Below are 26,087 nucleotides of genomic sequence, written 5' to 3' on the forward strand. Positions count from 1 at the left end.
TCTCTCTCCCAGTGCTGAGGCACAGAATGGGGTATTGAAAGCATCACGATGTGAGGGCGATGTACCAGCACGTGGATTTGTTTCCTTGAGAGCATGAAATTCCTCTTGCCACCCAGTGTTTCTACCTTTCACCTTATCTTTCAAAAGGCCCTTAATTGTTGATGCTTATTTTTTTTAAAATGGACCCTTCCCTTTACCAGCTTAATGTTTTTAGATGTCTTAAAATTTTGAAAATGGATTTTTGAACCTGTAAATTTGATTTATGGGCACATAGAGCACAATAAACATGTCTGGATCCAGCCTTCAGTGGTGTGTCCTTGAGTATACATAGTTCCTCCTGCTTCAAGCAATGATCCAGTAGACCATTCCCCTCTGGGAGGCTCAGTTCTGCCAAGACGTCTATAAGAATTTAGTTGGGTTATTCAGGTATCCTACGAAAAGCCACACATTTTTGCTTCATGGTTCTGTGCCCTCTCCTTTGCCAAGTAACTCTCTTTATTGCTGTTAACCCAGTTCTCCTTTGTTGGTCCATTAATCTTCGTTGCATCATGTGTGAACTTAGATTGTAAACTTGTTGGGGCATGGGCCATGTCTTATTAATACCCAAGGGCCAAGCATGCTTTTGGTTGCTGTCAAATCTTTAGGTTAGTTATCCACAATTTGTTCTGTAAAAATCACGGTGAAAAGAATTTAAATTAGGTTTAGCTGACTTCACACTCCAAATATGATTCTGGGCTCATTCGTCTGAGGCCAACAAAGGTACCTTTTTAACCTCTATTTGTGTGTAAACAGTTCTAAAGTGTCTTAACCATTTCACACTGGCTACTCCCACTAAGGTCTATAAATTGATAACGTGTAGCAAGATTTTATAGGACAAAGTGCAGTTATGAGCACTAAAGTAGATTAATTCCATTTTAGATCCACTTTCAGAAATTGCTAATGATTAAAACATGTTGCTAGTAGAAACTGAAAGGGAAAGGTCTGCCTTGCCATGATCCGGGGTCTTTGACCACAGTTAGCCCCACAGCAAAAATTCTCAGCCCTGAAAGGTGGTTCTCGGGGAGCAAGGATGGAGCCAACGCCTTGTTTTTAAAGCAGAACTCGCCAGTGTTTCCTCTTGCTTTTGTTTCAGGATCTTCAGATCTCTGGCAGCTTGGCCTAGGCATGGCTGTCTTCAGCAGTAGTAGTTCCATAGTGTTTTGGAAGCCTTACCTGGCCTGTGCATGCTTGGTGAAACCGGCACCAAGGACTTCAGGTTGAGATTGGCTTTCAGGAGCCTTTCTGGAGGTGGTTGTGGTGTTTGAAGCATTTAGGAAGGGAGATAGTTATTTATTACCTGTAGTATGGTAGCCCTGTCCTGGACTCAGAGTCTCTGCAATGTACATACCTGGAACAAGGTCCCTGCCCCAAAGAGTTCACAATCAAGGTTTGAAATTTCAGTTGAAAGCCAGAAGGGACTTGCCCTGGTTGCTCCATATACAGGTCAAGAAGCACCTTCTTCAACCAGAGTAACAGCCGTGTTAGTCTGTATTCGTAAAAAGAAAAAAGAAAAGGAGTACTTGTGGCACCTTAGAGACTAACCAGTTTATTTGAGCATGAGCTTTCGTGAGCTACAGCTCACTTCATCGGATGCATAGCATATCGTGGAAACTGCAGAAGACATTATATAATCTTCTGCAGTTTCCACGATATGCTATGCATCCGATGAAGTGAGCTGTAGCTCACGAAAGCTCATGCTCAAATAAACTGGTTAGTCTCTAAGGTGCCACAAGTACTCCTTTTCTTTTTTCTTCTTCTGGGGCACACTGAAAATCGGACCCTCCACCCACTGGGACTTGATTCCCAGCAGTTTGCACTGTAAAACAGAGCGATCTGACCTGACCCTCCACTCCCAGGCCCAGGCTTGCTTCTCCATCTCCTCTCTAGACAAGTTATAATCTCCTGCCATGATCCTACCCCCCTGTCGAAGCTTTAAGAGGCTGATTCACCTCCCCCCCCCTCCCCGCCCCCTTTTCCCTTCCTCCAGCTCTGGGAGGGCAGGTGCCGGTCTCCCCCTGGGATAACTCGGTCAGGCAGGATCTGGGGATGGGGAGGGTGGGACTAAAGCCGCCAGTGCTTTATCCCCTCCCACTCCTCCTCCTAGATCCTGGAGCCAAGTTCAAATGCTGGGACCCAGCTGGAGCAGGGGAGGGAGCGGCCGGGGCTCGGAGGGGAGGCAGGGGCACAGGTTGAGACGGGCCCCCCGCGCCGGGCATCCTGGAGCTTGGAGGGACGGGAAGGGACCATGCAGCTGGGCGCCTCGCCTCCCTCCCCGGGCATTTGCAGAAGTGGGGATCGGCACCGCGAGCGATAAATGGTGAGTGTCCCCGTCGGGGGGAGAGGGAGGGGGGCGACTTCATCCCAGCCCGCGGTAGCTTATACCTGGAAGTTTGCTGGGGGGAGGGGGCTGAGAGGGTCGTTTGGGACCATGTGGGGGTCCCCCCCGCCCCCGCATAGGAGAAGCACCGATTCCAGCTAGATCCAGGAGAAGGAACTGGAAATTCCCACTCAGCACCGGCCCCCGGGGACGGTCCCTGTCCAAGTGAGAAACCCCGCGTCCCGCGGGCCAGACTTTCCTGTAAATGTTCCCTCTTTTCAGCAGCGGCTGCTTGTTTCTGGAAAGGGCAGGATCCCCCCCTCCCTGCAGTCCTGGTGCTGGCTCCTGGCTGGAGCCGGCTGGCTCGGAGAGCGTGGGCGGGCGTAGACACTGCGGGGAGCCCTGGGTTGAAACCGATTTCCTTTGGGCTTCTCTGCGAGGTTTCAGGCAGAGCCAACCAGACCCCTTCTGCCCTCCAAGCTACCCAAAGCTACAGGGCCCACACCCCCGGGCAGACTGATCAGGGCGGTGCAAGTCAGGACACTGCGGGGGGCAAAGTGATTTCTGCCGGAGCAGGTTCTGTGCCGCTGAGGTTAGCGCATGAGCCACCAGGAACTGCTGTCCATACTGGTGATTTCCCTTATCTGTCAGTGTTTGCTAGAGGATTAAAGCCGGGAAAGAAGAAACTAGCCCCTTCAGGCGTATGCAGAGCACAATTTAACAGGCTGAATTTTTCTACCTAGCTGCCTGTGACCTTCACAGACCTGTTCTTAACCTTACAGATAACCCCTGGTCCGTCCATGGAACCAGGTGACTTCTAAACACAGCATGAACTTTTCCTGGATGCTACTGACAAACATTAAGTGAGGCCGATTTTGAAATGTTGGGGGGGGGGGGGTGTATGTAAGGGGGGCCAGGGACAAAGCCTTCACACGGTCATGGAGAGAGAATTAGTAATCCCCAGGCATGTGAATTAACTGTAACAACTTTTCCCACCTCTGAAGAGTGCCAGTTACTAAGAGAAAACAGTTCTCATGATTTGTTCATTAGAGTCTTCCTTCCACAAGGGCGTATCTCTTACGGGCGCCCCTCTGGTCACATGAGTTGTGAGAATCGCAGGTCATGGCCTTTGAGAGTGTAGCCAGCCTGTCTTTTTAATGGCAGATTGTGTTTCTTCACATATTAAATACTGAAAATGTAGTACCCGTCCCAGCTGCTTGGAAATGGTGCAAGTGTTGCTCTGTTCCGGAATTTGATATTTATGGAAAGAGTCCTTTACTTAATAGTTCAAGTGAAGTGGCATGGCCTTCTTTCCTCTGTGGGGAAGCCTTCCAGACTAGCAACCCTTAGACTTTGGCCGGTGTCTGTGTGGAAAGGGATAGTCCGTTTGCAGCGAAGCTGGTATTTTGATGAATGGCTTTGAGCATTATTTATATCTTCTGTGCTGTTTTGAAGTTTGCTCTGGAGTGATATCTCCCTTCTCTTGGGGAAATGTACAGAGAAAACAAAGCTGTGGAACTGGCGTATCTGAGAAGATTCTGCCACACCCAAACAGCAATTCCACTCCCTGCGCTGGGGCAGAAGGAAGTAAACCTAGACCATCCCTTGACATGTCTGAGGATCACGGATTTTTCAAAGACAGGACAAGCATTAGGATAAAATTTATTTACTCCATCCACTCAACAGTCTCAGATATCAAAGCTTTGGCTTCAGGGCTGTGTCACAGCTGGTTTCAGCACTGCGTGGAAAGCATGAAGCCTGAAGGTTTGACTAGGGATCCGTGCTGCACCAATGAAAGCAGAGAGCTGCATAGGCTATTTCCCCCCTCATTTAGCCATCAAGAGCGTCTGTTTCATTCCTGTGGGAGACCACTGAGCACCTGGATTAAAGGACCCTTTTGAAAAACTGGAGCAGACGCAGAACTACCTAGTGCAGAACAATTGCACAAGAGACCACGTCTCACCGGATTTTATTGCTCCTGTATTTTATATTCAGCACCTTTTTAAAATGTGACAAAATAGGCTTCCCACACAGCAGCCATTCTTCTGCCTATTCAGGCCTCCTCTGTTCCTATGCACCATTGTGACAGCTGCCCCCAGTTTTGTTTGAACACATAAAAACACCTCTCCAAGGATGGAGATGCTCTTGCCATTAATTCTAAATGAAGTCTTTGGATCTGACCCTGAAATGTCCTAGGACCATCCTACTTAAGACTGCATCGCTCCCATGCTGCCAGAGCTGCAAGCTGGGGTGAAACGGAAGCTTCTTTCCTCTAAAGGGAGAAGGAAGTGCTGGCAGCAGGTCCTCCAGGATGGCCTCTCAGCTTTGAAGTTTCCTCTCCCCTGGTCTGATAAAGCCCAAATCTGCCGGGAATGCTGCACAACCTGGTTAGCTGACCCAAGGACATGTATTCCCCGAGGATACCTTATTTATACTGCAGTCCAATGCACCCTTAATGCTTTCCACTTCTTATATAGGAGCTCCCCATATGCACTTCTGGAGTCTGAGTCCATGCTGACCCCTCCCTGTCCTGCTTTTAAACCACACAAGAGAAACCAGCTTCCTTTCAGCCTCTGTGGCAAAAGGAAGGCAGGTCGGGCACTAGTGTACAATGCGGAAGCTGAGTTGTTCTTTCCCATCTAGATTCTCTCCAGGACTCTCCTTTGTGCTGTCCTGCTGCTACTGCTCGTATCGGTGCTGAGCAAGGGCAAGGCAAAGTGCAGCATTGTGGAAATCCTGCGGCAGTACCAAGCCGTGATCTTTGATGAGCTCCAGAACCTGGTGAGCGGACGGTCCCCGGCAGGTGGGCGGGTATAAAAATGTAGCTATCTGGCCATGCGGCACGGGTTGTCTTAGGCTGCCTCGGTCCTTTGGAGCAGGGACTGTGGCTTCACTGATGTGGGTACAGCGCCTAGCAGAATCGGGCCTCCACCCTACCTGGGCCTTTAGGCATTGCTGGAATATAACAGCGTTCCCTGAGAATGGGAAGCGCGCGCCCAGAGCGCCACTGGAATGCAGCTGCCAAGGCAACAGCAAACTCCCCGCCCCCATGAAAAGTGCCAGGAGATTTTTGTAAGGAGCACTCTCCCCACTCTCAAGCCAGCCATAGAGCTTCATGGGGTGCTCTGTTCAGTTCAGTGGATCTCTTCTCCCCAGCGCATAAAGCCTGCGCTATGCACAGAGCGCGGGACAGTAACTTCAGGGGAGCCGTGGGGAAAGGCCCAAAGCCGAGCAGCTTGTAATCCTTGTATTTTACACAGAAAAACTTGACGGGATCTGCTGGAACCCCAAGGAGGGGGAGAGCTGGCCTAGCCTGCCTCTCTAACAAGGTAAATGCTGGCTTCTAGACAAATGCTTTCTCTGCAATATACTTTGGTGGGGGTGGGGGTGTGGGGGTGTACACCAGCATCCTGTACTAGATGAAATCAGGACTGCACAACTGTGTGTCATCAGCCCTGTACGGCTAGCTAACAGCCAGTACTTCCCTTTAGCTCAATGAGCCCTGTCTGTGTATGTGGAACAGGGTGATCTGGGTTCTCTTCCTGTTTTCACACAGGTTTTGCCATTGAATGGGTGTGTGTGAGAAAGAGCATGGAGGCTGAGATGTGAGTCTGTACAATACTGGGTCACACATCAGGCCATCCTGCAGTGCATGCAGGCAGGCCATTTGTCTGGTTTTAAGCTGCAGAGTCCTCGTCTTGGGTGGTTTGTTCCCTGTCCAGGACTGAGACAAAACCAGATGTGGTTTTGTCAAGTATTGGACAGGGCTGACATTTTGGAGAGCGCACCGCTCCACCCGCCCTTGCTGTGACCTTGCATACCCGGTGTATGCGAGGTCACGTGGCAAGGCTGGAACGGCACGCTCTTCAAAATGGCGTCATCTGTGCAACGTGACCTCATGCACGCCATGTGTGCAAGGTCACCCCAGCAGGAATGGAGTGGCTCGCTCTTCAAAATGGCACCTGCAGAGCGATTTCCTGCGCCCCACGTGCGCAAGGTCGCACAGATGGGGTGGGCCCACGCCATTCCCGGAAGTACCGGAAAGCCAGGTGTTGTGGGAATGCGTGAGTGGCCACCCAGTGACTAATCCTCATGCCAGGGCCACTCAGCATTTCGTGGCAGCAGGGACACGGCCAAATCATTCTTATCGCACTCAGCAGAGGGCCGTGACTCTGCTTGCTCTCTAGCCAGTTCGACACACTCCCCTCGCTAGACAAAGCCCAGCCACGAGTGTCTGAGACTCACAGAAGTTCCCGTCTCACTTTGACCCTGGTGTGACAAGTCCGCAGCCAGTGTTGTCACTGGGCTGTACACCAGGGCCCCCCAGAGCTCTGTGGCTACCGAACTCCAAACCCCTGGGACTCCGAACCGCCATTAACTATTGGAGCAGTTACGAGTCCACCCAGGAGGAGGCAGTAGAGCATAGACACACTAACCAGTTCATTGTGATAGGTGCCCCTTTCACTAGGGTGCCCAGACAGCAAGTGTGAAAAATCGGGACGGGGGGGGGGGGGCGGGGAGGGTAATAGGCACCTATATAAGACAAAGCCCCAAATAGAGGGACTGTCCCTATAAAATCGGGACATCTGGTCACCCCACCTTTCGCACCGTTTGCTGCTGACACTTGAGGATTTTGCTGTTTGCTCTGTTCTGAGTTCCTGCCCCCCAGCTTTTGTGTAGCTAATAACCGAGGGCTTTTTCTTTTGTATTCAAACAAGGGGAAGTGTGTGTGTGTGTGTGTGTGGGGGGGGGATCATCAAAAAAGGGAAATGGACGTGCCCATGACCTGCCCTTTGAGGGAAAGGCTGCAGGTCCCTTTAGCGGCTGGGGTGGCTCCTGCTGGGCAGCAGCAATGCTAACGTGGGGGTGCAGGTGGATGGGCGGCAGGTAACACTGGTGTCGCTTCCCCGGTGACACTGCCTCATGCCTTGTTCCCCAAGCGGTCAGCAGAACGGCTTCCCTAAGCTGTGTCCTAGTGGGCATTACGGCACAGAGTGGGGGAAGGGAATTTTTTTTGGGGGGGTGGCCAACGACTATATTTTAGGGCACTCTTTACTCCAGTGATCTAAGACTCGGGGAACCCGAGCTTGTATTAAGCTAGCACTGGCTCCTCTACTCATCCTAGTGTGTTCTGCTTGAGTTGCCTCTGCTCATCTGGATTTTGCATCCTCCTTTGTTCAGGAGCAGAAAATCCTGCTGTCTATCTCCACCATGAGCATGTCTCTCAGGGACATGGTAAGAGGCCCACGGAGGAATCCTGAAGTGGTGGCTGTGATGCAGGTGGTCAGCAACACGGAGTCTGTGACCAAACAGAACTGCAAGAAAATCTACAAGGTTGGGGCTTGCTTTTCTCTTCTGCCATGCAGCTGGAACAGTGCAAAAAACAGCAGCCATGGGTGGGGGGTACAGGGCAGTGGGCAAATCCTTTCCCACAGTCCTGATTGTCCAAGATCTGGGCCATCATTTGAGTCTGGGGTGCAGCTGTCCGGCACCTCTTCCCAACTGAAATTTGAGCTCAGTGAGTCTGATTAGCTCCCAAGCTTTTCACCTGGCATCCCAGTCCAAAGGAGTACTCCCAGTGGAGGTTTAGCCCTTGGGGACCCTGGGCTCTGACCTGCTCAGAAAATAAATGCAAGGAAAAAGAAAGTGATCTTCCTCCAGAGTCTGTGCCATTCCCAGCAGCTGGTCCATGGAGCGGATCTCCCAGAAGGCTGATCCCTATAGAGGAAGCTGCCCCCTTGCACCAGACTGCACCATGCACATTCCAACAAGACTCCAGCATAGAAGTGTAACACCAACAGAGCCCGGTAGTTGGCAGGCAGGATCGAACCTGGGACCTCTGGAGCTCAGTGCATGAACCTCTATTGCATGAGCTAAAAGCCCTTAGCTAAGGCTGTAGCACTGACTCCTTAATCTCTCTCTCTAAGTGGTGTCGGTGCCACTCGATGGGACAACACCACACCCAGGAGGTGTGTGGGTTACAGAAAGACAGCTGCAGAAAGCAGCAGCCTTTCCAGGGCTCTCCAGCCCTTTCAAAAATGCCATTTGTGAAGACGTCTAAGTGTTGTGGCCGTCTTGGTCCCTGGATGCTAGAGAGACAAGGTGGGCGAGGTGATATCTTTTGTGGGACCAGCATCTGGTGGTGAAAGAGACAAGTTTTTGAGCTCTTCTTCAGGTCTGTGCATGCAAGCTCGAAAGCTTGTCTCTTTCACCACCAGACATTGGTCCAATCAAAGATATTACCTCACCCACTTTGTCTTTGTTGAGCATCACATGCAGGCCTGGGGCAAGATCCAGCGTCTGCCCTGACATGATGCCTTCGAACTGTCACTGAGCTGTTCTGTTGTGTCTGAAATGAATTCCCTTAGCCTTCTCCTGCGGGAGAACCTTAGGGAAACCCCAAGCTGATAGCCACCCTCTCCCTATCTGGCACCTGTGCAGCGTTCATTAACGGATACTCCTCACCTGGGAGAGTCGTGGGGGAAAGCCCAAGCTGAGGGAATCCATTCGTGTTTGATGCCCTTGTGCAAGAGTCTGCCGATGAGCTCAGGTTACCTGGCACAGTCTCAGGGAATCCCTGGCTCTGCCCCTCCTCCATTCAATTTGTCAGAGAAATTAATTTATTTAGTGTCGTCTCATTGGGGAATGTGGCTGACTGGTCTGAATAGTCTATCAGAGCACCTATGAATGGAGACTGATACCTGGGGGAGGGAACCATTTCAAGTCATCTGGGGAACAGATCTTGTATCTTCTCCACTTGCCAGGTGACTTTCCTCCATACTAGATGTGTGTGGTCTGCATTAATTAGCCAATATCCAATGCTGGGATTATTTATGAGGATTTTAGGCTGTTGTTGAAATATATATAGAGAGAAACACCTCCATGCCCCATCCCCATCATTGGAAGTTTTACCTTGGAAAGTTCCACCAGGTTGGAACGCACCCACCCTCTCTGGAGAGTGATGCTTGATGGTACAACCCCACACCTCACAGGTGGCTTCTCTCCTGTACTGCCCGATGTGCATGTGCCTGTTGGGATGAGCGTCCAGGTATCCAGCAGAGTGCACGCAACCCACTGGGAAGTGTGTGTGATACAGGTCCCACCGTTACCTGTGGGTTACATGCATGCTTGGGGACCCTCATTTTCCAGTGCTATTCCCGCCCCCCCAGGGTACGAACAGCCCTGAACTGGTCTCTGTCCTGTTTGGTGTTTGTATCTAGGCCATGGTTTTCATTGCCGTGACTGTTTTCTTTCTTTGCATGCTAACAGAAGAGTCTGTCAACAGCTACAGAGAAACCGCGACACAGAGGCCAGGGCAACAGGAGAAAGCAGCTGAAGGAGATAGCGCGAACGGTGGAAAACTTGGTCACCTGCTGGGAGAAGCTGTTCTCTCTGCACTCAAAGGACTGGGACACATAGGGTCAGTAGGAAGCCATGTATGGTGCTCTCCCCATGGGTGCTAAGCACCTGGGATTGTACCACCACCTCCATTCTAGCCAGTAAGCAACACTGATTTCATGGAAACTCCTTGCCTTCTGATTTCTTGGTTCTGCCGTTGGGTGAAGCAGGCAGTGCTGGGGCTTGCTTTCCGTTGCATCCCATCCTTCTCTGTGGGGATTGGAGAGGGACTTCTCTTGTGTTCGTGGCCCGCTCTACTACTCTTCCAGGTAGCAAATACTGAGGGTCAGATACAGTCCTGAAATCAAATGAGTGGCCTCGACAGAATTTGCTCCTTTGTTCTGAATAACACTTTGTGGGACATTTCCACAGTGGAGGTCTCGGCTCTGACGGGTCTGTACGTTAGGAATTTGGAAGGACAGGGCAGTGAAAGAAGAGGGTAATAGGGTAAGAAGAGACTCCCGGATCATGAAAATGCTTCTTGTCTGCTAGGAAATCTCTAGCACTGTGTAATGCTGACAGACCCTGATTGGTGGGATTGAAGCTGGCACCCCTCTGGAGCTTAGTCCATGAGCCTCTACTGCATGAGCTAAAAGCCCCCTGGCTATTAGCTAAGGCTGTGGAGCAGACTCATTTTATCTCTTTCTTTAAGTGGTCTTGGTACCACTAGATGGGACAGAACACCACACCCAGGAGGTGTGTGGGTTACAACTGCACCACCTGATCGTGTCTGCTGCTTTCCCAGGACTGTTCATTGACATGCAATATTGGCTTCCTATCCCAGCAGGTGCTGGAAAGAAAGCCATCTAGCTCCCGAAGGGCCAGTGCTTCAGGAAAGGCTGGGCATGGTAGCCATAGTGGCAAGTAGTCTAGGAAATCTTAGATCCCCTGATATTCCATGGGTTTGAACTAGCTCTCTCTCCCTCGTTCTTTCAACCTGAGCTCAACAGGCTGGTCGGAGAATGAAATGGACTTTCTACAGCTGCTACCATCTCCTGGAAAAACCAGGAAGAATAGGCAATTGAGAACCACTTGTATCTCCTCTCGGGGCCGGGTTTCTCTTCCCGTCATTCTTTGTGATGGACACTTGCAAGAGGGCAAGGGAAAGCCAAAGGGCTGTCGGAGGTGGGGTTGGTGACTCAGTAAGTGTGCTCTTCCCTCCAGGTCAGGGCTGAACGGATGTTGCCTCGTGGTGCTAAGGGGAAGGCTGTGCTGCCGAGATGTGAAACCAGCCTTTAGTTGCTCATCATTTATGTTGTTGTAACTACTGTCCTCTTCCTGCCAGCAAAACAAATCCCCTGCTTCTAGAAGAGAGGCACCAGATCTCACCCTTTCATCCGTTATAGAAAACCAGTTGTTGCTGGTAGGGCTCCAGGCCTGGAGGCAATGCTGCTCCCATTCGCTTCACCAGAGGGCACGACTTGCTGTGGATTCATGCTGAGCCGTGCAGTAGGACATTCAGGGACACCCTAGCCAGTGGCTGCTGAGAGCAGTCTTATATCTATATGAGGTGGCATTGGGACTTGGCTCCTGCTTGCAATGCTAGAGGGCGGCGGTTCAAATCCCCCTGTGGCCGTGGCAGGTGGAGTGAAAAGTGTTTGATCACAGTAGTTCCTTTTGGCCTTGGAATCTATGAATCTCCTTCTCTCTGCTCTTCATGGGACAATGCCGTTGTTGTACTCTGCATCCTTACTGGTGGCAACCAAGCCCCTACATATACAGGTGGCTGTTGGCCAAGATATCTACTTGGTTAGAAACGCAACACCAAGGGCCAAATTCTTTGCTGGAGTTAGGGAGTGCCACTCCATTGCTGTCAGTGGCGAGTCTGAGTTCAGGAGGAGCTGCTCTGAGATTCACTGAGCGCCTGCAGCTCTTCGAGAAGCACTCAGCCAGCCTCGTGCAGACAAGTGACTGTCACAGGCGGTGAGTAGAGATCGTAAAGAAACATCCTTTTACTTACTGGCTGCCTGACATTTCAACATGAGCCTGCCCGAAGGAGCAGCGTTGGAAAGGAACGCGTTTTCCATGCACCAAAACAAAAACCTCTGCAAAAATCCTTCAGATCCATGAAAAGCATAAATCCCCAGTGTATCCAATGTTGAAATGCCATAATGGTGATAATTAAAAAAAACCCCAGGTGGTGGGGGATTGGATAGTTTGTTTCATGAATAACAAATTTTCTCTTACCAACACATTCTGCCTTCTTTCAGTTCTTGGGTGTGAATGCCCCATTGTTTGCAGCTTCTCAGAAGCTTGAAAATAAAACTTCTTCCCTTACCGATTCTGGATATTTTATCTAGAAAACACAGATTTCCCCCCTCTCTTCTAGAGTTTGTACAGCTGGAGTGGAAGTCCGGGCCTCTGTGCCTTGGCTGCTGGTTTCAGCCATGCCAGTTGAATTAAAGCTAGCGCAGATCTGGCCTACCCGAGCTGCGGTCACGTCTTACTACCATCCTTTCCCTTCCTTGCTGCAAAAATACAGTCAATGGCTCTTCAGTCTGGGGACCAGATTTTATCACGAAACTAGAATCCCCCCTGCTGGCTGACGGAGATGGTGCAGACTCATCGGAGCACCCTGTGCAACTCCCAGGTCTTCTGTGGCGCTGTCTTGCAGGTACGGTCCCTCTGCTGCAACCGTAACCCTTTGCAACAACCTGTCTGGGTACATCTTTGGCTCTGCTTCACCCACAGGCCTAAAGGAGTTTACCCTCGCAACACCCCTGGGAGCAGAGAAGTGCTGCTATCCCTGGAGTGCAGATGGGGAACTGAGACCAGCTTATGTTTACGCTGCAAAAAACACCCAACAAAAGCCTGCCGCCGCAGGTTTCGCAGCCCGAGCCTGCAGACGCAGGCTGACGCTAAGGCACTAAATGGAGCCGTGCAGGCGTTCCCGCTTGGGCTGGGGCTCGGGCTCTGAAAGCCCCCCACTCCCCAGGTTTCAGAGCCCCAGTGGGAACATCTACACCGCTATGCTGAGCACCAGACTGTGAGCCCCAGCCTGCGGGCTTAGAGACTAGCTGCTGCAGGGTGTTTTTTGCAGGGTAGACGTCCCCTAAGTGACGTGCCCAAGGTCGCTCGCAGAGTTGGTAGCAGACCCAGGAAGGAGAGGCCAGATCTCCTGACTCCCGGTCCTTGTTTGAACTCCTGGATGATGAGGGAGAGGTGAGTGGGACAACATTTAGAGAAGTGGCATGTGCTCTCTGTGCGCCCCCCAGGCCTATGAGCCCCCCACTCCAGAGCCACCATGGCTACAGGAGAGCAAGCCGCATCCCACGCCTCTCACACCTCCCGCACCTGTCCCTGCTGACACAACCTCAACTGCTGCTGACGCTGGAGTTCCTAGAGTAACTGTGGCAGTCTGGCCTAGTGGTTAGAACAGAGGGCTGGGAGGCATCATTCTGCTGGGTTCTGTTCCTGACTCTGCATCTGGCTGGCCTTGGGCGAGTCACCCAGCCTATTAATCTCAGTTTCTCTTGCTGTAAAGCAGGTATGATACTAATCGCAGGACTTGTCATACAAACTTGGACCAGGGGACAATCTAGGCTGGTATCCTGTCTCTGACTCTGGCCAGAACCAGATGCTTCCGAGCAAGGTGCAAAGAACACTGCAGCCTGCAGGAATGGGAAAACCTGCCCATGGAGCAAGTTTCCTCCTGACCTCAGTTAGTTAGAGGCTGGCTCATGCACTAAAGTATAAAGGTTTAGATCCCTTTCAAAACCCTGGGTGGCTTTTAGTCCTACTGTCCTTTCCCTATCAATGCCCAGTCCTGATCTGAACCCTGCTATCATCTGACCTCAGTCCTATCTTGTGGCAGGGGGGTCCGCAGGCTAGTTATACACAGGGTGAAAAAAATCCCTTGATCAGTTTTAAGTGAACCTCTCCCCAACTGCCTTCGAGGGCACTGTACACATGCAAATGATTCTGCTGGTTTTCTTCTAGCAAGGATGGCTTGTACCCTGAGCCAGCCTCTTAGGAACCGGACAGGGTGAATAAACAGGGAGCCCCATGTGTCGCTCCTGGGGCGGTGGCAGGTCAGAGAAGCGGCACCTAGGGCTGGATGGTCCATTGCCAGCTTGCAGCCGCCCATCTGTTTGGAACAGAGCCAGCCTCCCTTGTTCCGGGACGCCACGCTGCCCGAGTGAGGGAGGCAGGCTCAGGCAAGGGCTGTGACTATTCTCTCGACACCGGAGCGACAGCTGCGAGCGGCCGAGGGCCCCCGCGGTGGGAACGCCTGGCTTGGGGCTGCTCATCACTGATGCAGCAAAACCCCCTTCCTCACCGGCCCCTGTGTAAACCTGCCCGGAGCGGGGCGGCTGGCGCTGCTGCTAGAGGGTTAATGGACATGGCAGGCTTGGCCTCTGCCCTCTCCTGCCCCCAGCCTCCACCAATGCACCTGGGGGATGTGTGATAAAAGGATGGCAGTGGCTCCAGCCAGCCCCTCTGGGCCCGATCCTGAGGGCCCCGTGGTCAGTGCACCGAGCGGCTTCAGCAGGGAGCTGGTGAACGGGGCAGGCTGGAGAGGAGCTCAGTCCACAGCCATTTCCATCAGCCTCTGCCCCGTCCCTTTACCCTCGCGTGTTCCTTGGCTTCCCCACCCCCGCTCTGTCTCTGCACTCCTGCCCCCTGCTTCCTGTGCCGCTGTGCGGTGCCCTGGCAGCCCCACGTCCCTCCCCGTCCTGACGCCGCAGGCTGCCTCAGTGGCTAAGGTTAGTACCCAAAAAAGCTCTTGGGGGGGCTCCTCCTTAGGACCCCTCCTGTCCAAGAGACAGCGATCTCCCTTCTAGAGCAATGCACTTTCCCTGCCCCTGCCAAGGGGGGAGAGCATGGGCTAGTGGTTAAAGCAGAGGACCGGGTGGGAAGGCATCTCCCCACAACTCTGCCGCTGGCCCTCTTTGTAACCCTGGGCAAATTCCTGCCTCACACCCTGCCTGGGTTTTCTGAGCTGTGAAATGGGGCTAATCTCTCTTTATTTAATACTCAGGGTCAGGGAGTGCCCAGAGGCCCTGCTCAGGATCCCAAGTGTGCTGGGTGCTGTACAAGCCCAGAAAGACCTGGCCCATGCCCCAGAGAGCTTCCCCTTCCTGCTGGGCTGAGCCAAACTGACTGTTTGCAAAGTGCTCGCAGCCCCTCTGCGAAAGGACTGCTCCTCCCAAGGCCCGAGTCTGGGTCCCAGCACCGGGGGCCAAACGCTGCCCCCAGCTGAACCTGGTCAGCGCCACTGACGCTGGTGAGCTAGCATGAGGGCAGGACAGGGCAGAACTGGCTTCTCTTAATCCAGCTCGTCACTCTCCTTCCTGGGCCTGCTCACCGCTGGGGGCTTTGTGCAGCCGTTGCACTGGGGCCAGGCCTGCGCTTGGAGCAGGGCGGGAGATTGGCATCCAGAGCCACGGCCTGTCTGGCTCTGCGTCGGCCGGGGGACGGCCGTGGTCCATCTGCAGCCTCTGCAGGACGCCCGTCCATCAAAAGAGCACTCGGGCTTGAGAACCAAGCCCGGCCAAGGCCCTTGGACAATCTCAGCCTGAGAGCCAACGTAAGACAACACGGGGTGGAGCACAGAACCTGGCCCTGGTCTCCTGGCGTTTGCACGACGCTAGATGGCAGGAGAGGGCTGTGCAAGGCTGTGCTAGAGAAAGACTGTGCAGCCAAGCGGCCAGGACCTTGGGGTTTGAGCCACGTTAACTATGCCACGCAGCGTGGCTAGCGGCCACTGTGTGGGGCTGCCCAAAGAATTGCTGGAGGGTGGAACTTGGATTCCCGGGGAGGATCCCAGCCTGCCACCCCCACCCTCCTTATGGTCGGGGGAAATCGTCTGCTCGCTCGCTCAGAGTGAAGTCAGTGCGATTTCACCAGAGATGGGGATGGAGGGTCCTCGTGGGCCTGTCGTGCCCTTGCTGCTGGGGGCTCGGTCCCCAGCAAGACCTAGTGCTTCCTTGTTTCGTTGGCTACAGGCTGCCTTGCCGTTGTAACCGGAGAGGAAGTGTCCCTGCATCAATCGGAGGGGCATCGCCAAGGGGAGGCTTCCGAAAGCCTGAGCCCAGCTCCAGAAAGGCTTAAAAATCATGAGATCTAAAAAAAACGGGGTCTCCTTTTGCTTTGCCCTCTGGTTCCTCAGCCTTTAGGGCACCCTTGGCTCATGTTTGCAGGCAATGGCTAGAAACTGGAAAAAAAAAAAGTGAGAGAGAGCTGAGCGTCGCCCACAATCACCTGCCTCCAGGAGCTGGGGCTTTAAGGAAAATCAGGAGACCAGGCCCCTTCCCCACCCTGGCCCAGTGTCATTAGCAGGAAGTGCTGCGGCAGAGTTGGAGGAAAGAGATCTTTACGGGCAGAGAGGCCACTGCTGGCCAGCAGCAGCCTGGAGAAGGGTTTCCCGTCCTGAGTGCCAGGTGTCTCACCAAACTCGCTCCCTCTTGACACCTGACCCTCTGTCTCCAGCCCCGCCCCTGTACTATGCCCCTTCTGCCTGCCTGCCTGCGCTTCCCCTGTCCCGGTCTATGGTGGCTGGGTCCCTCTCCTTTCCTCACAGCTGGGGTTCCCTCCTGGTGGCAGCTGCAGCCTATACAAGGATGTCAGACTCACATGGGCCCTGGAGCTGGGGTGGAGTTTATGCCCAGGGGTGTGTGAATCCTATACAGGGAGCCCGTAACTCCCAGAGCCCCCTCCTGTCCATGCCCCAGGCAGGCCTGGCAAGTCAGCGGGGAGCAGCGTTTACCCCGAGTCCCCCTTCTGCCCAGCAAAGTCAGCTGGGAGGTGGCCAGGGTGGGCAGAGTTTGCTGCTTGGCTCCCGAGAGCCAGTAGCTGGTGCAGAGAACAAACACGGGCTTGCTTTGCTGATCCACATTCTATCAGCTCTGCAGGGGGCTTTGCATTGAAAACATTGTTTGGGTTTGGGCTTTTTTCCCTAAACAAAAGGTCAGATACAAAGAGCGTTTTAATTGTTAAATGGAGGGGGGAGAGGGGGAGAGAGACCAGCTATCCCGCCCCCTAGCAACCATCCCCCTGAGAGTCCTAAAATAGCAAAGATTTCGCCAATTTACATCCAGGTTTTATAACAATATCGGGGCAGGGGTTCCTCAGTTGCCCCCAGGCTCAGCCGTCAGCCTTTCCAATGCACCAGGGGACGCATGATTCATGCAGGTCCCGCGGAGCGAACGTTTTCCCTGTTTGTTCCCAGCAGCGGTAGGCTGAGCGTGGGATGGCGGGTGCTGCTTGGTGTGCCCCGGGCGTCCCGCTGGTGCCATGCGCTGTCCCCTTCTCTGGTGCAGAGCCTGCGGAAAAGCCAAGGGGTTGCCTAGCAGCCCAGTGACTGGCTCAAGGCTGCCCTGAGGGAGCTATTTTAGGCAAGGTGCTTCGCAGCGTTAGCCGGTGCTGCCCCATGCATTGCTGCAGCTAGCTGCGTTTGCAGCTTGCAGGCAGGGCCACGACTGAGACGCTGCTTGGGCTGGTGGGACCGGCTGGCCCTTGGGCTGAGCGTCTGTCGTTTGGGCTGTGGGGGCAGATCAGTCGCTGAGGGCCTGGCAGAGGGGCGTGTTCGCTTGGGGGTTGTACATACGGGGGACAGCAGCATGTTCCCGTCACACAAATCCCACCAGTCTCTGAAAGGCATTCGGGCTCTGGACCATAGCCCTCCACCTTCTACGGGGATCCAGACGTGGCCGGGGGCCTCCGTCTGCCAGCTCCCAGCGTAACGGGTCTGGTGGCTTCATGCGACAGGACGGGCTGTGACTTGCGTTGTCTGAACCACTCGCTCGGTTCTTCACCGGAGCCATGGAGCCAAGTCCCCCCCGAACTGGCAGATAGGTCCCAGAGAAAGCAGGGCAAAGCCTGGGCAGATTGTGCCGTTCTCTTGGCCCACGGCGCATAACGTGGAGCGGCCGTGAAACTCCCAGGCTGCTGCTTGCCCTGGAAACTGCAGGCAAGGCCTTGCATTGCCTAGACGGGCCTGAACTCGGATCCAGGCACTTCGGCGCGTGGGTGCCGCTTGGATCCACGTCCGGACGTCAGGGCTCAGGCCCTGCCTCGGAGACCTAGGATAGCCGCAGAACGATCAGGCAGCGGGGTGGGAGCAGCAGCAGCCAGAGCTGGCAGGCAGCTTATGCTGACAGCAAAAGGCTGAGTTATCAAGGGGAAACGTGACAGAGGCCAGGGCAGTTACACGGACGTGGGAAGCGAGATGTGGAACGCACTGGCCCCGGGGACAGGGGAGGAGGTGTCCTTCCAGCGGCTGCCCGAGACCATGGCACCACCAGTGACGAGGGCTTTACAGTGATTGCAAGAAAGAACAGCTAATAAACACCAAACCCCTGCCCCTCTCCTGTCCGTTCCTCTCGCTGCTCCATGCGACTGCAGCTCCGCCATCCCCTGCCGGCTGGGAGCAGGGTGCGTGGGGCTTGGTGGAGACTGAAGCAAGGCGGGGGGGGGGGGTCAGAACCAGCACCGGGCAGGCAGAATGTTATGGACCATCAGGGAGGGATGAGTGAATGGAAAGGAAGGAAAATGCGAAAGGGAGGGAGGGGAAAAGGGAGGTTGGAGCGATGGTGGAATTGCAGCAAAACAGCCGGAAAAAGGAAACGGGCCTGAAAAGTAAAATAAAAATAGAAGGGAGGCAAGGCCAAGTGCGGGAGTGAGCACATTTCCTTGAGGGCGCACGCTCCCTGCCCGGCGGCTGGGGCTCCTGGCAAGTGGCCCCGATCCCAGCCCCCTGGATGGCTCCTTGCAGCCCGTCGCCGCTCCCCCTCGCAGTGCCAGGCGGTTGGCTGGCACCCAGCAGGGTGCCCAGCTCTGGGGCATTGGCGCTTTGTAGGATTGCGCAGTCTCTGCCTACTGGCTGCTGAATTTGAAAAGCAAATGTATGTGTGTGGGGGGGTATGTGTCTGGGATTGCCCTGAGTGTGCTTTTCTATATGTCTGTGTGCAGGCAGGCGTGAGCAGCGGTGCCTGTTTGGGTCCATGCCCATGCCCGGGCCACCGTGTCTTTTATATTCGATGCATGTGGAAGAGCACATGTGTGTGGCCATCACGTGTCTGCGTGCATGTGATGGGATGCGTGTGTGTTGCAGAGGTCCATTTAACGGCCGTCACAGATATGCTCCACGCACTTGATAACATCCGAATCCAAACTTCCTTCTCTGGGGCTCTTGTTGTGTAATTATCACTCGTTATGCCGTCCTTCGGCTGCGCCGGGGAAGCAGCAACAGTGGGGTGGGACCAGTATGGGGTAGCTACTCCCTGCGGATGCTCCAGAGGATTTAGCCCAGAGCCTGTCTCCTAACTGGGGTAGTGCAGGGAGTGGTTGGGTAGGTCGTGGCATCAGCCTGGGAAGTCACAGCTCCCAAGGGGATTTGGAACTGATTTCAAGGGGGCCGCCCCCTCCCTCTGCCCTTTCCATGTTGCTAAATACAGGCCTGGCTAGATTGAGTGGGAGCTCTGGGGTGAGATGCCCCAGTATGGTGAAGTCCAGTGATCTGTTTCTTCTGGAGAGCCCTGGGGCGCTAGCCCAGCCCCTTTGATGGATGAACTGCCAAAGGGTTAGAGCCAAGACGCTATTGGCTATTTTGCTATTCCCCAAAACTCTTAGACTGGGATCAGGCCTGGAAGAGCACAAACCTGGCCATCCTGTTATGGACCCATTCCTGGAGACTCAAAAACACCACGAGAACATCCCAGGGCAGCTCATGGGCTCCTGGAGCTGGAGAGCATGAGGATGTTGGAGCTGGAGAGGGAGAGGGACAGCTCCAGTTAAGACAACTGTTTCTAATGGCCAAAGACATACGGTTTGGGTCTGGGTTCTGATGGCGTCCAGACCAGATGATCCTGTATCTGCCCATGTCCGGTGACACGCGTGGGACCCCTCGGATTGGCGCTGCAGCATTTCCTCCTCCAAGGATGCGATTTAATAACATCTTTCACATTTCTACAGTGCTGTTCACCCCAAGGGCTTCACAATTGCCAGGGACTCTGCCCCACCAAAATGCAGCTGCCTCTGGGGTGAAGGTTTGGCTGAGTGCAAACGCCCTTGGAGGCGCATTTACTTATGGGGCAGACTCTTGGTTTCAAAGGTCTCACTCAAAAGACCTTCCTGGAGTAAACCACAACAATGCTCCTTTTGTCGGCCTCCAAAGGAAGGCTGGTTGACTTGACCCTGGCACTTGTACCTGTAGTTCCAGAGCACCTGTGGGTGTTCCAGACCTGGAAGGTGGGCTCCTGCACCCCCCTGCCCCCATCCCAGACCAGCTTGAGTGAGGGACACTGAGGGAGAAGGGAATTGGCCTGGCATGTTAAGTCTGTGTATGACAATGGGAACAGTGTGTTGTTCTCTCTCTGTCTCTGCGCAGCGTCATAAAGCTGTTGAAAGCCCAGATTTACAGTGTGATAAACGCTAGGGGCTCTGGTTAATATTTTACGGCTCGATCCTTTGGAGAGCAGTTGTTTTTGGAGAGCCCTGCGACGCGCCCATCTGCAGGCCCTCCCTGGCTCCGGCTGGAGGAGAGGAATTCCTCTGCGGGCAGGAGCCCCCAGGTGTGGAAAACAATGGGAAGACACGCAGACTGTCCCCATCCAATGCAGCTGTGGAAATCCACGATGCGAGGGGCCAGGTCACAAACCCTGGAGGACATTTGTCCATCCCCACAATCCCCGCCCCGCCAAGATGTGATCTTCACAGCTCCGTGCAGGACTAGAGTAGCAGGGATCCCTTAGGCCTGCATGGCGGTGCCTTGCCCGTCAGGGCGTCTGGCTGTCTCTGGTGCGGGCTGCAGCTCGGGAGGGAGGTGCCTGAGCAGAGCTGCCTGGAGACACTCATGCTGTCTGTTAGCTCCATGCCAGGCTTTAGGCAGCGCTCTGAGCCCATGAGCAAGGAACACACTGAAAACCTCAGGCTAACTAATAATAAAGAGGCTCTCTGGGTGGGGGAGAACCTCCCCCTTTCTCTGGTCCTGCTGCTGGGTTTCCAGGCTCCTGCATGACAACAAATATTCCTGCCATCTGCCAAGCAGATTGAGTGCCACAAAGCGTGGGGGCCTCCCCGGAGTGCCTGCTCTGGGACTCCATTAGCAGGATGTCCTCAGCGGGGGATGCTCCTTTCAAGGGACCAGCCCTTCCCAACCACACCAGAGAGGGGATTCCAGCCCGAGCAGCTGCTACAGAAATCAAGTGACACCAATATCTCTGCAGCTCTAACACCCATCTCTCCAGCCCCACCGAATTCTCCGTGGGCTGGTCCCAGGACACCTGCTCACCTGGAGGCAGGCACCAGACCGGGAGAGGAGCCAGTGGGTACATGCTTTGCTGGATAACAATTTCTCCAACACCTGAGCTCCTGTCACTCTCTGGGTGGCTGGGTCTCCAGAGCTGCACAGCGTTCCTGAATGACGGATGAAAATGGGTGTCATAAATAGAGCTGAGCCGACAGTTAAAAGAACAATAACCAAATAGTTCCGGGGGAATCGAAAATAAAGGGTTTCAAAATTTTTGGTCCCTGAAAAAGTTGGGAGGGGGAAAAATCACCGAAGGCTGAACAGAGCGTTTCATTTAGATCCTGAGGGTTTTTTTACATTTTTAATTAAAAAAAAATAAAACGAATGGACGTTCCAAACCCAAAGGGCGTTTCGAATAGAAGAATTGAAGCATTTTTGTTTTGAAACGATCGAAACGAAACCTTCTGATTTTTTTTCCTCTGACCAAAACACTTTGGAGAAATTGACGGGAATTCGTTAAATGTTTTGGTGCAGCCAAAGCTGCATTTCTCACCGAAAAATGTTTCAGTCGTAAAATGTTGCCCGGTTCTAGTCATCAAAGGGCCACGAGGGTGCTGAACTCCCTCCAACCCTGGCATACACTGAGTTCTCTGGAGCAGAGATGACTTGTGTGTGTGTGTGTGGAGGGAGAGTGAGTGAGTGAGTGCAGTTGGCTTCAGCAGTGTGATTGGGGATGCTCAGTCTATGTGACCATGCTCTGTACAAGCCAAACAGCAAATTGGGGAGGGACGGGGCACATGATCCCCCCCCGCCATCATGTCACCTCTACTCTGGAGGGTCAAATTTTCAAAAGTGACTTAGGTTCTTAAGTCTCTTTGCAAGCGAATGGGACTGAGGCTTCTAAATCACTCAGACCCAGATCTTTCAATGGGAGTTAGGAGCCTAAATACCTTTGACGATCGGCCTGGGGCACTTTTGAAATTGTGATCCTGAGTCAGTGAGGCCTAGGCTACACCCAAAGTGACACTGTTTTAACTAAAGGTGTGAGCTGAAACTGATGAGGTGAACCCAATGTAATGTTGTGTGTAGACACTTAATTCGATTGAACCTGGCTTGGAGCAGTTTATCTTGGGGCCAAGTGAAACCCATGTAAATAGTTTCAAACACAGAGGAGTTTGCATTGATTTTGCCAGTTTGAGTGTTGATGTGACCTTAGGAGAAGATCAAGCTAAACTACAATAAGCCGCTTGCACAGACATATGGGTGTCCACACTGGGTTGAAGCGAATTGATTTCAAACCGGATCTAGATTAAACTGGTTCTGTTGGAACGTTCAGACAAAGGCCTGAGCCACGGGGCCTCGTGTGGAGTTGATGGGACACGGGAAAGAGGGAGCCCACACGGCTCTGAGTTATACCTCTCCCAGCCCCAGTGGGTCAGTCACTCCACCCTGTGGCCTCCACTTGGACGGGCCCATTGCTCTCGGGGAGAGGATCCGGAGGGAGAATCCCTTTGGGTGAGTTTAACACTCTTTTATTCTAACAATTAACAAAAAAACCCCATGGCACTTGGGCCTGTTTCTGATTATTTCAGGACCAACTCCCAAGCCTTGCTCTGGGTGCTTCCTCTCCATGGCGCTGCGCCAGGAGGAGGGGAGATGCTCACAGTGCAATCCATCAAGTGGGGTCTGCTGGCTCCAGGCTGGCAGCTGGATGCCCTGTGTTCTGGACCTCCAGCCATGCAGAGACTCCAGACTCCTCAAGCAAGGGCGAGGGGGAGGAGGGGTGGTTTGGGGCACCCTTGCGAACAGAACACCCTCTGTGGCATTGTGTCTGCAACAGCAGCAGGATCAGAGGGGACTAGTGTCACCACATGGGGTCATGACTCATATGCCCTTTGCAGAAAGGGGTGTACAGGGGGGTGGGCAGGGGGAGGGGCTGCTCCCTGAATCCCAGGAGCCTTTGGGGGGGATGTTGGCCACTCATGGAGCCACTGCTCTGCCTTTCAATGGGCAGCCGCTCCCTTCCCTCCAGTCCAGTCCAGATTAAGAACCAGTTAAGAACCTCACTGGGCTCTCCAAGCCCACCCCTTCCTGGGCTCCTGTCCGGGCAATGCACAGGGTGTCTTGCCCGAGTGGAGCCTCAAACAGGAGCCAGCGCTTCTGGGGAAGACTCAAAGACAACACACACACACCGAAGTGCGCCACGGCGGGAGGAGCAGCCCGGGAGCGACCAGAAAGCCGCAGAGAAGCAGTGAGGTTTGTGCTGCTTTGCCAGCCCTCCTGCTGCAAGGACGGGTGCAGTTTACACTGAACTCTGCTGCAGTGGTGTCTTTTTTCTGACATTTTTGTCTCCTCTCCCCTAAATTTTCACAGTCATGGGCAGGTAATGGGTATGGGATTCCCCTTGCAGCGATGGGGCAATCCCCTCTGCACGCCCCCTCGTACTGTCCTGTTTACAGCTCTCTCTGGGGCCAAGTGTTTGCTTTGTGCCCAGCAGTCAGCATCTTCTTTCTGTCTTGGGCCAGACTCTGAACTGCTGCTCGGCAGCCCCAGCAGAATAAAGCAGGAAACTTGCTCTGTGCTGAGGAGGGGCTGCAGCTGGTTATACTTTGGGAGACATGGCCATAGGGGTGCAGGCCTGTGCCCCTATAAAAAAGTCCCTAGACCCCTCTTTGGTATCTGCATTGGAGAACTAGCCACCGCTGAGCCCTCCCTGACACATTCAGATTCTGGTGAGGCCCCAGCAGCCCACCCAGGAGTTCACCAGGCAATATACTTTGACTCAGCAGGTCGAAAGACAGAAAATGAAAGTTTGCCATCAGCACAATAAAAGCTTCCGGATAGCAAGAGCTCTTAGGCAGAGAGCCTTCCGCAAGGGAAGTCTTTGGAGGATCCATGGCCGGGGACGTTTAAAAGCAAGGCTGGACAGAGGCGAGATATTTGTAACACGTTTGCGCAGTGTGGGTCCTGTCTCCCTCCAGCAGCCAGACCGCAAAGAGATAACAGTTGGCTACTGCTGCCAGCTCATGGAGCTGCTCCTTTAGCACAAGCAGTAGAGGTCTATGCGCTGGTGCAGAATTTCCCAAGTTTAAAGCCTGTTGAAGGGGGGAGTCACTGCGCGTATATATGAGCTAAACCTTAGATTAGTCTCACTAACCTTGTAGATTATCCTCCCTAGGAATCAATGGAGATGGGTCCTTTCCCCCATAAAGAAGAGAGGGGGGATTGGTAGGCAAGAAAAGTAGAGGACTTAGACTTTATAATCCAAAGGAAACATGGTGCAGGGACACTGTGAGGTGTTTTGGAGGAAGACAAGTGAGTCTCACCAATTCACGGCTGAGGGATTTGGGAGATTGTTTGCCTGGCAGCCGGCAGCCCTAAGAGCACGTGAGCCTCTGGTTCATAACAAGATGACAAAAAGCAAGGAGGGTGTGCAGAGGCAGTTAGCAGCACTGGTAGAGACTGGTCCCCCAGGTCTGCCCTAATACCCCTGGCTCTGTTCCCTTGCTCCCCACCCCTTGCCTGCATGTGTGCTCAGTGCAGGTGGGCCTGGCTGCATGGGTGCTTTCCCCAAGGCTTGGGGAAGGGGCTTGGCTGAGACCCCGTTGCAATGTGGGACCCATTCTGGCAGCCCAAAGCCTCCCCGTTGGAAAGTCAAGAATGAGACAGAATCCAATCCAGACCCACATGTGACACTGTTTTGATTTGAACAGCCAAGTTGCCTTTCCGTGGATTTAGGTCATTCCCACCTAAAGCAGAACAAGGGAACAAGATAGACACAATGCGAGGATGCAGCATCATTTAGATACAGCCATGGGAGATAGGCCTGGAGATATCAGAGGCCAAGTGGACACAGTGAAAGCTTCTTGCGCCTCCTTCTTTAGGGACCAGTACAGGCCGCAGTCACTGAATAATTCAAAGTGCCATGCACACACAGCTCCCTGTCAGGGAGAGGATGAGGGCCTTGATCTAGCTGGTGCTTGGAGAGGAGCTCAAGTCGGGCCTGCAGCCCCAACAGAAGAGGACTGTTAAACCTTGTCATTCATTGGCAAGGTGAACTTCCTGATGGAGGTTAACAGTGTCCGAGATCTCAGTCGGATGCAGGATCTTAAAATAAAGAGCATCATCAAAACAGAGGTGATCAGATGGTGGGACCAGGAAGGGGAGTTTCAGAACCAGCCCACAGAGGTACCCTCCAAAGAGGGACACCGCAAAGGATGCCCCAAAACCTTCAGCCTGGTAGAGAACCTGCTCTGAGGTGCTCCGTCCCAGTCTCTTCCCCCAATGAGGATGCATCCAAGCTGACATTGCCACCTGGCCAGTCACACAGAGGGAAGACCTGGTAGAGGTGGGGGCCATAGATCTCCTCAGAAGCAATCCAGATGTCCACCATCCCGCCCATGGTGCCAATGACGCCACACAGGTCATGGAGGTTGTTAATGCCACACTGTTGCTGGAGATGGAGTTTCCCAGTCAAGAAGGGAGTCGCAGACTTGAGACCCAGGATGCATGCCAAAGAGGAAATGATGTCCAGGGTGAAGGGTAGCAGCTGATGTGATCATCATGTTGGCCAACGCCCCAATGGCCATGCCCCCAGCAGAGGTAGCATTAGGCGGGTGGCACATGCTCAGCTTGTCCTGCTTCTCCAGAAGGCGGGAAGCTGTGAATGTGATCAGAGCACTGGCTCTGAGGGTGATGAAGTTGTACAGCCCAGCCTGGTGCTAGGCATCCCCTGGCTGGGCAAGGGCTGCCACAAAGATCAGCCAGAAGATCCAGAGAAACATGGTTCCTACCAGGGACAAGAGATTGGACTGGTAAGAGGGGGTCTCTTGGGGGGTGCTCCTGCCACATCCCCGGCAGGCACAGAGCAGCAGAGACAACAACTCCAAAATAGCAAGTAAAGACAGGGAGAGGTATGGTTTCTCCAACATAAGTGACTTTCAGATGGGCTTTGACCATCCATTTGCAGGCTACATAGAAGGGGATTTCACACAAAGCTAGGAGGAGGAGCTGTAAGGGGCTAGTTCTGCCAAGACCGAGGTGAACCTAGCTATGGTGGTAGTCGTGCACAAACTCCTGCATGACTAAGACCCACTGGGTGGAGAAGCTGGCCAGTAAGATTGGCATTGAGCTCATCCAGCT

The 26,087-nt window shown here is 53.6% G+C and overlaps 1 protein-coding gene across 1 annotated transcript; it reads left to right on the plus strand.

Moving 5' to 3' along the window:
• Positions 1–2,236: 2,236 nt before the first annotated feature.
• C13H20orf204 (chromosome 13 C20orf204 homolog) lies at positions 2,237–11,882 on the plus strand. Its single transcript, XM_074969604.1, has 5 exons — positions 2,237–2,356; positions 5,000–5,137; positions 5,617–5,685; positions 7,538–7,690; positions 9,626–11,882. The coding sequence occupies exons 1-5, from the start codon at positions 2,354–2,356 to the stop codon at positions 9,773–9,775; spliced, it is 513 nt and encodes a 170-aa protein (XP_074825705.1). The 5' UTR covers positions 2,237–2,353; the 3' UTR covers positions 9,776–11,882.
• Positions 11,883–26,087: the final 14,205 nt, after the last annotated feature.

The sequence above is a fragment of the Natator depressus genome, chromosome 13 (genome assembly GCF_965152275.1).
Source record: "Natator depressus isolate rNatDep1 chromosome 13, rNatDep2.hap1, whole genome shotgun sequence".
NCBI classification, from domain to species: Eukaryota; Metazoa; Chordata; order Testudines; family Cheloniidae; genus Natator; species Natator depressus.

What these genes read in the sequence shown, in the direction of transcription:
- C13H20orf204 (XM_074969604.1), top strand. An exon ending in TTGATGAGCTCCAGAACCTG is followed by an intron (nt 5,138 to 5,616) that starts GTGAGCGGACGG and finishes TATTTTACACAG; the next exon opens with AAAAACTTGACGGGATCTGC. An exon ending in ACTGCAAGAAAATCTACAAG is followed by an intron (nt 7,691 to 9,625) that starts GTTGGGGCTTGC and finishes GCATGCTAACAG; the next exon opens with AAGAGTCTGTCAACAGCTAC.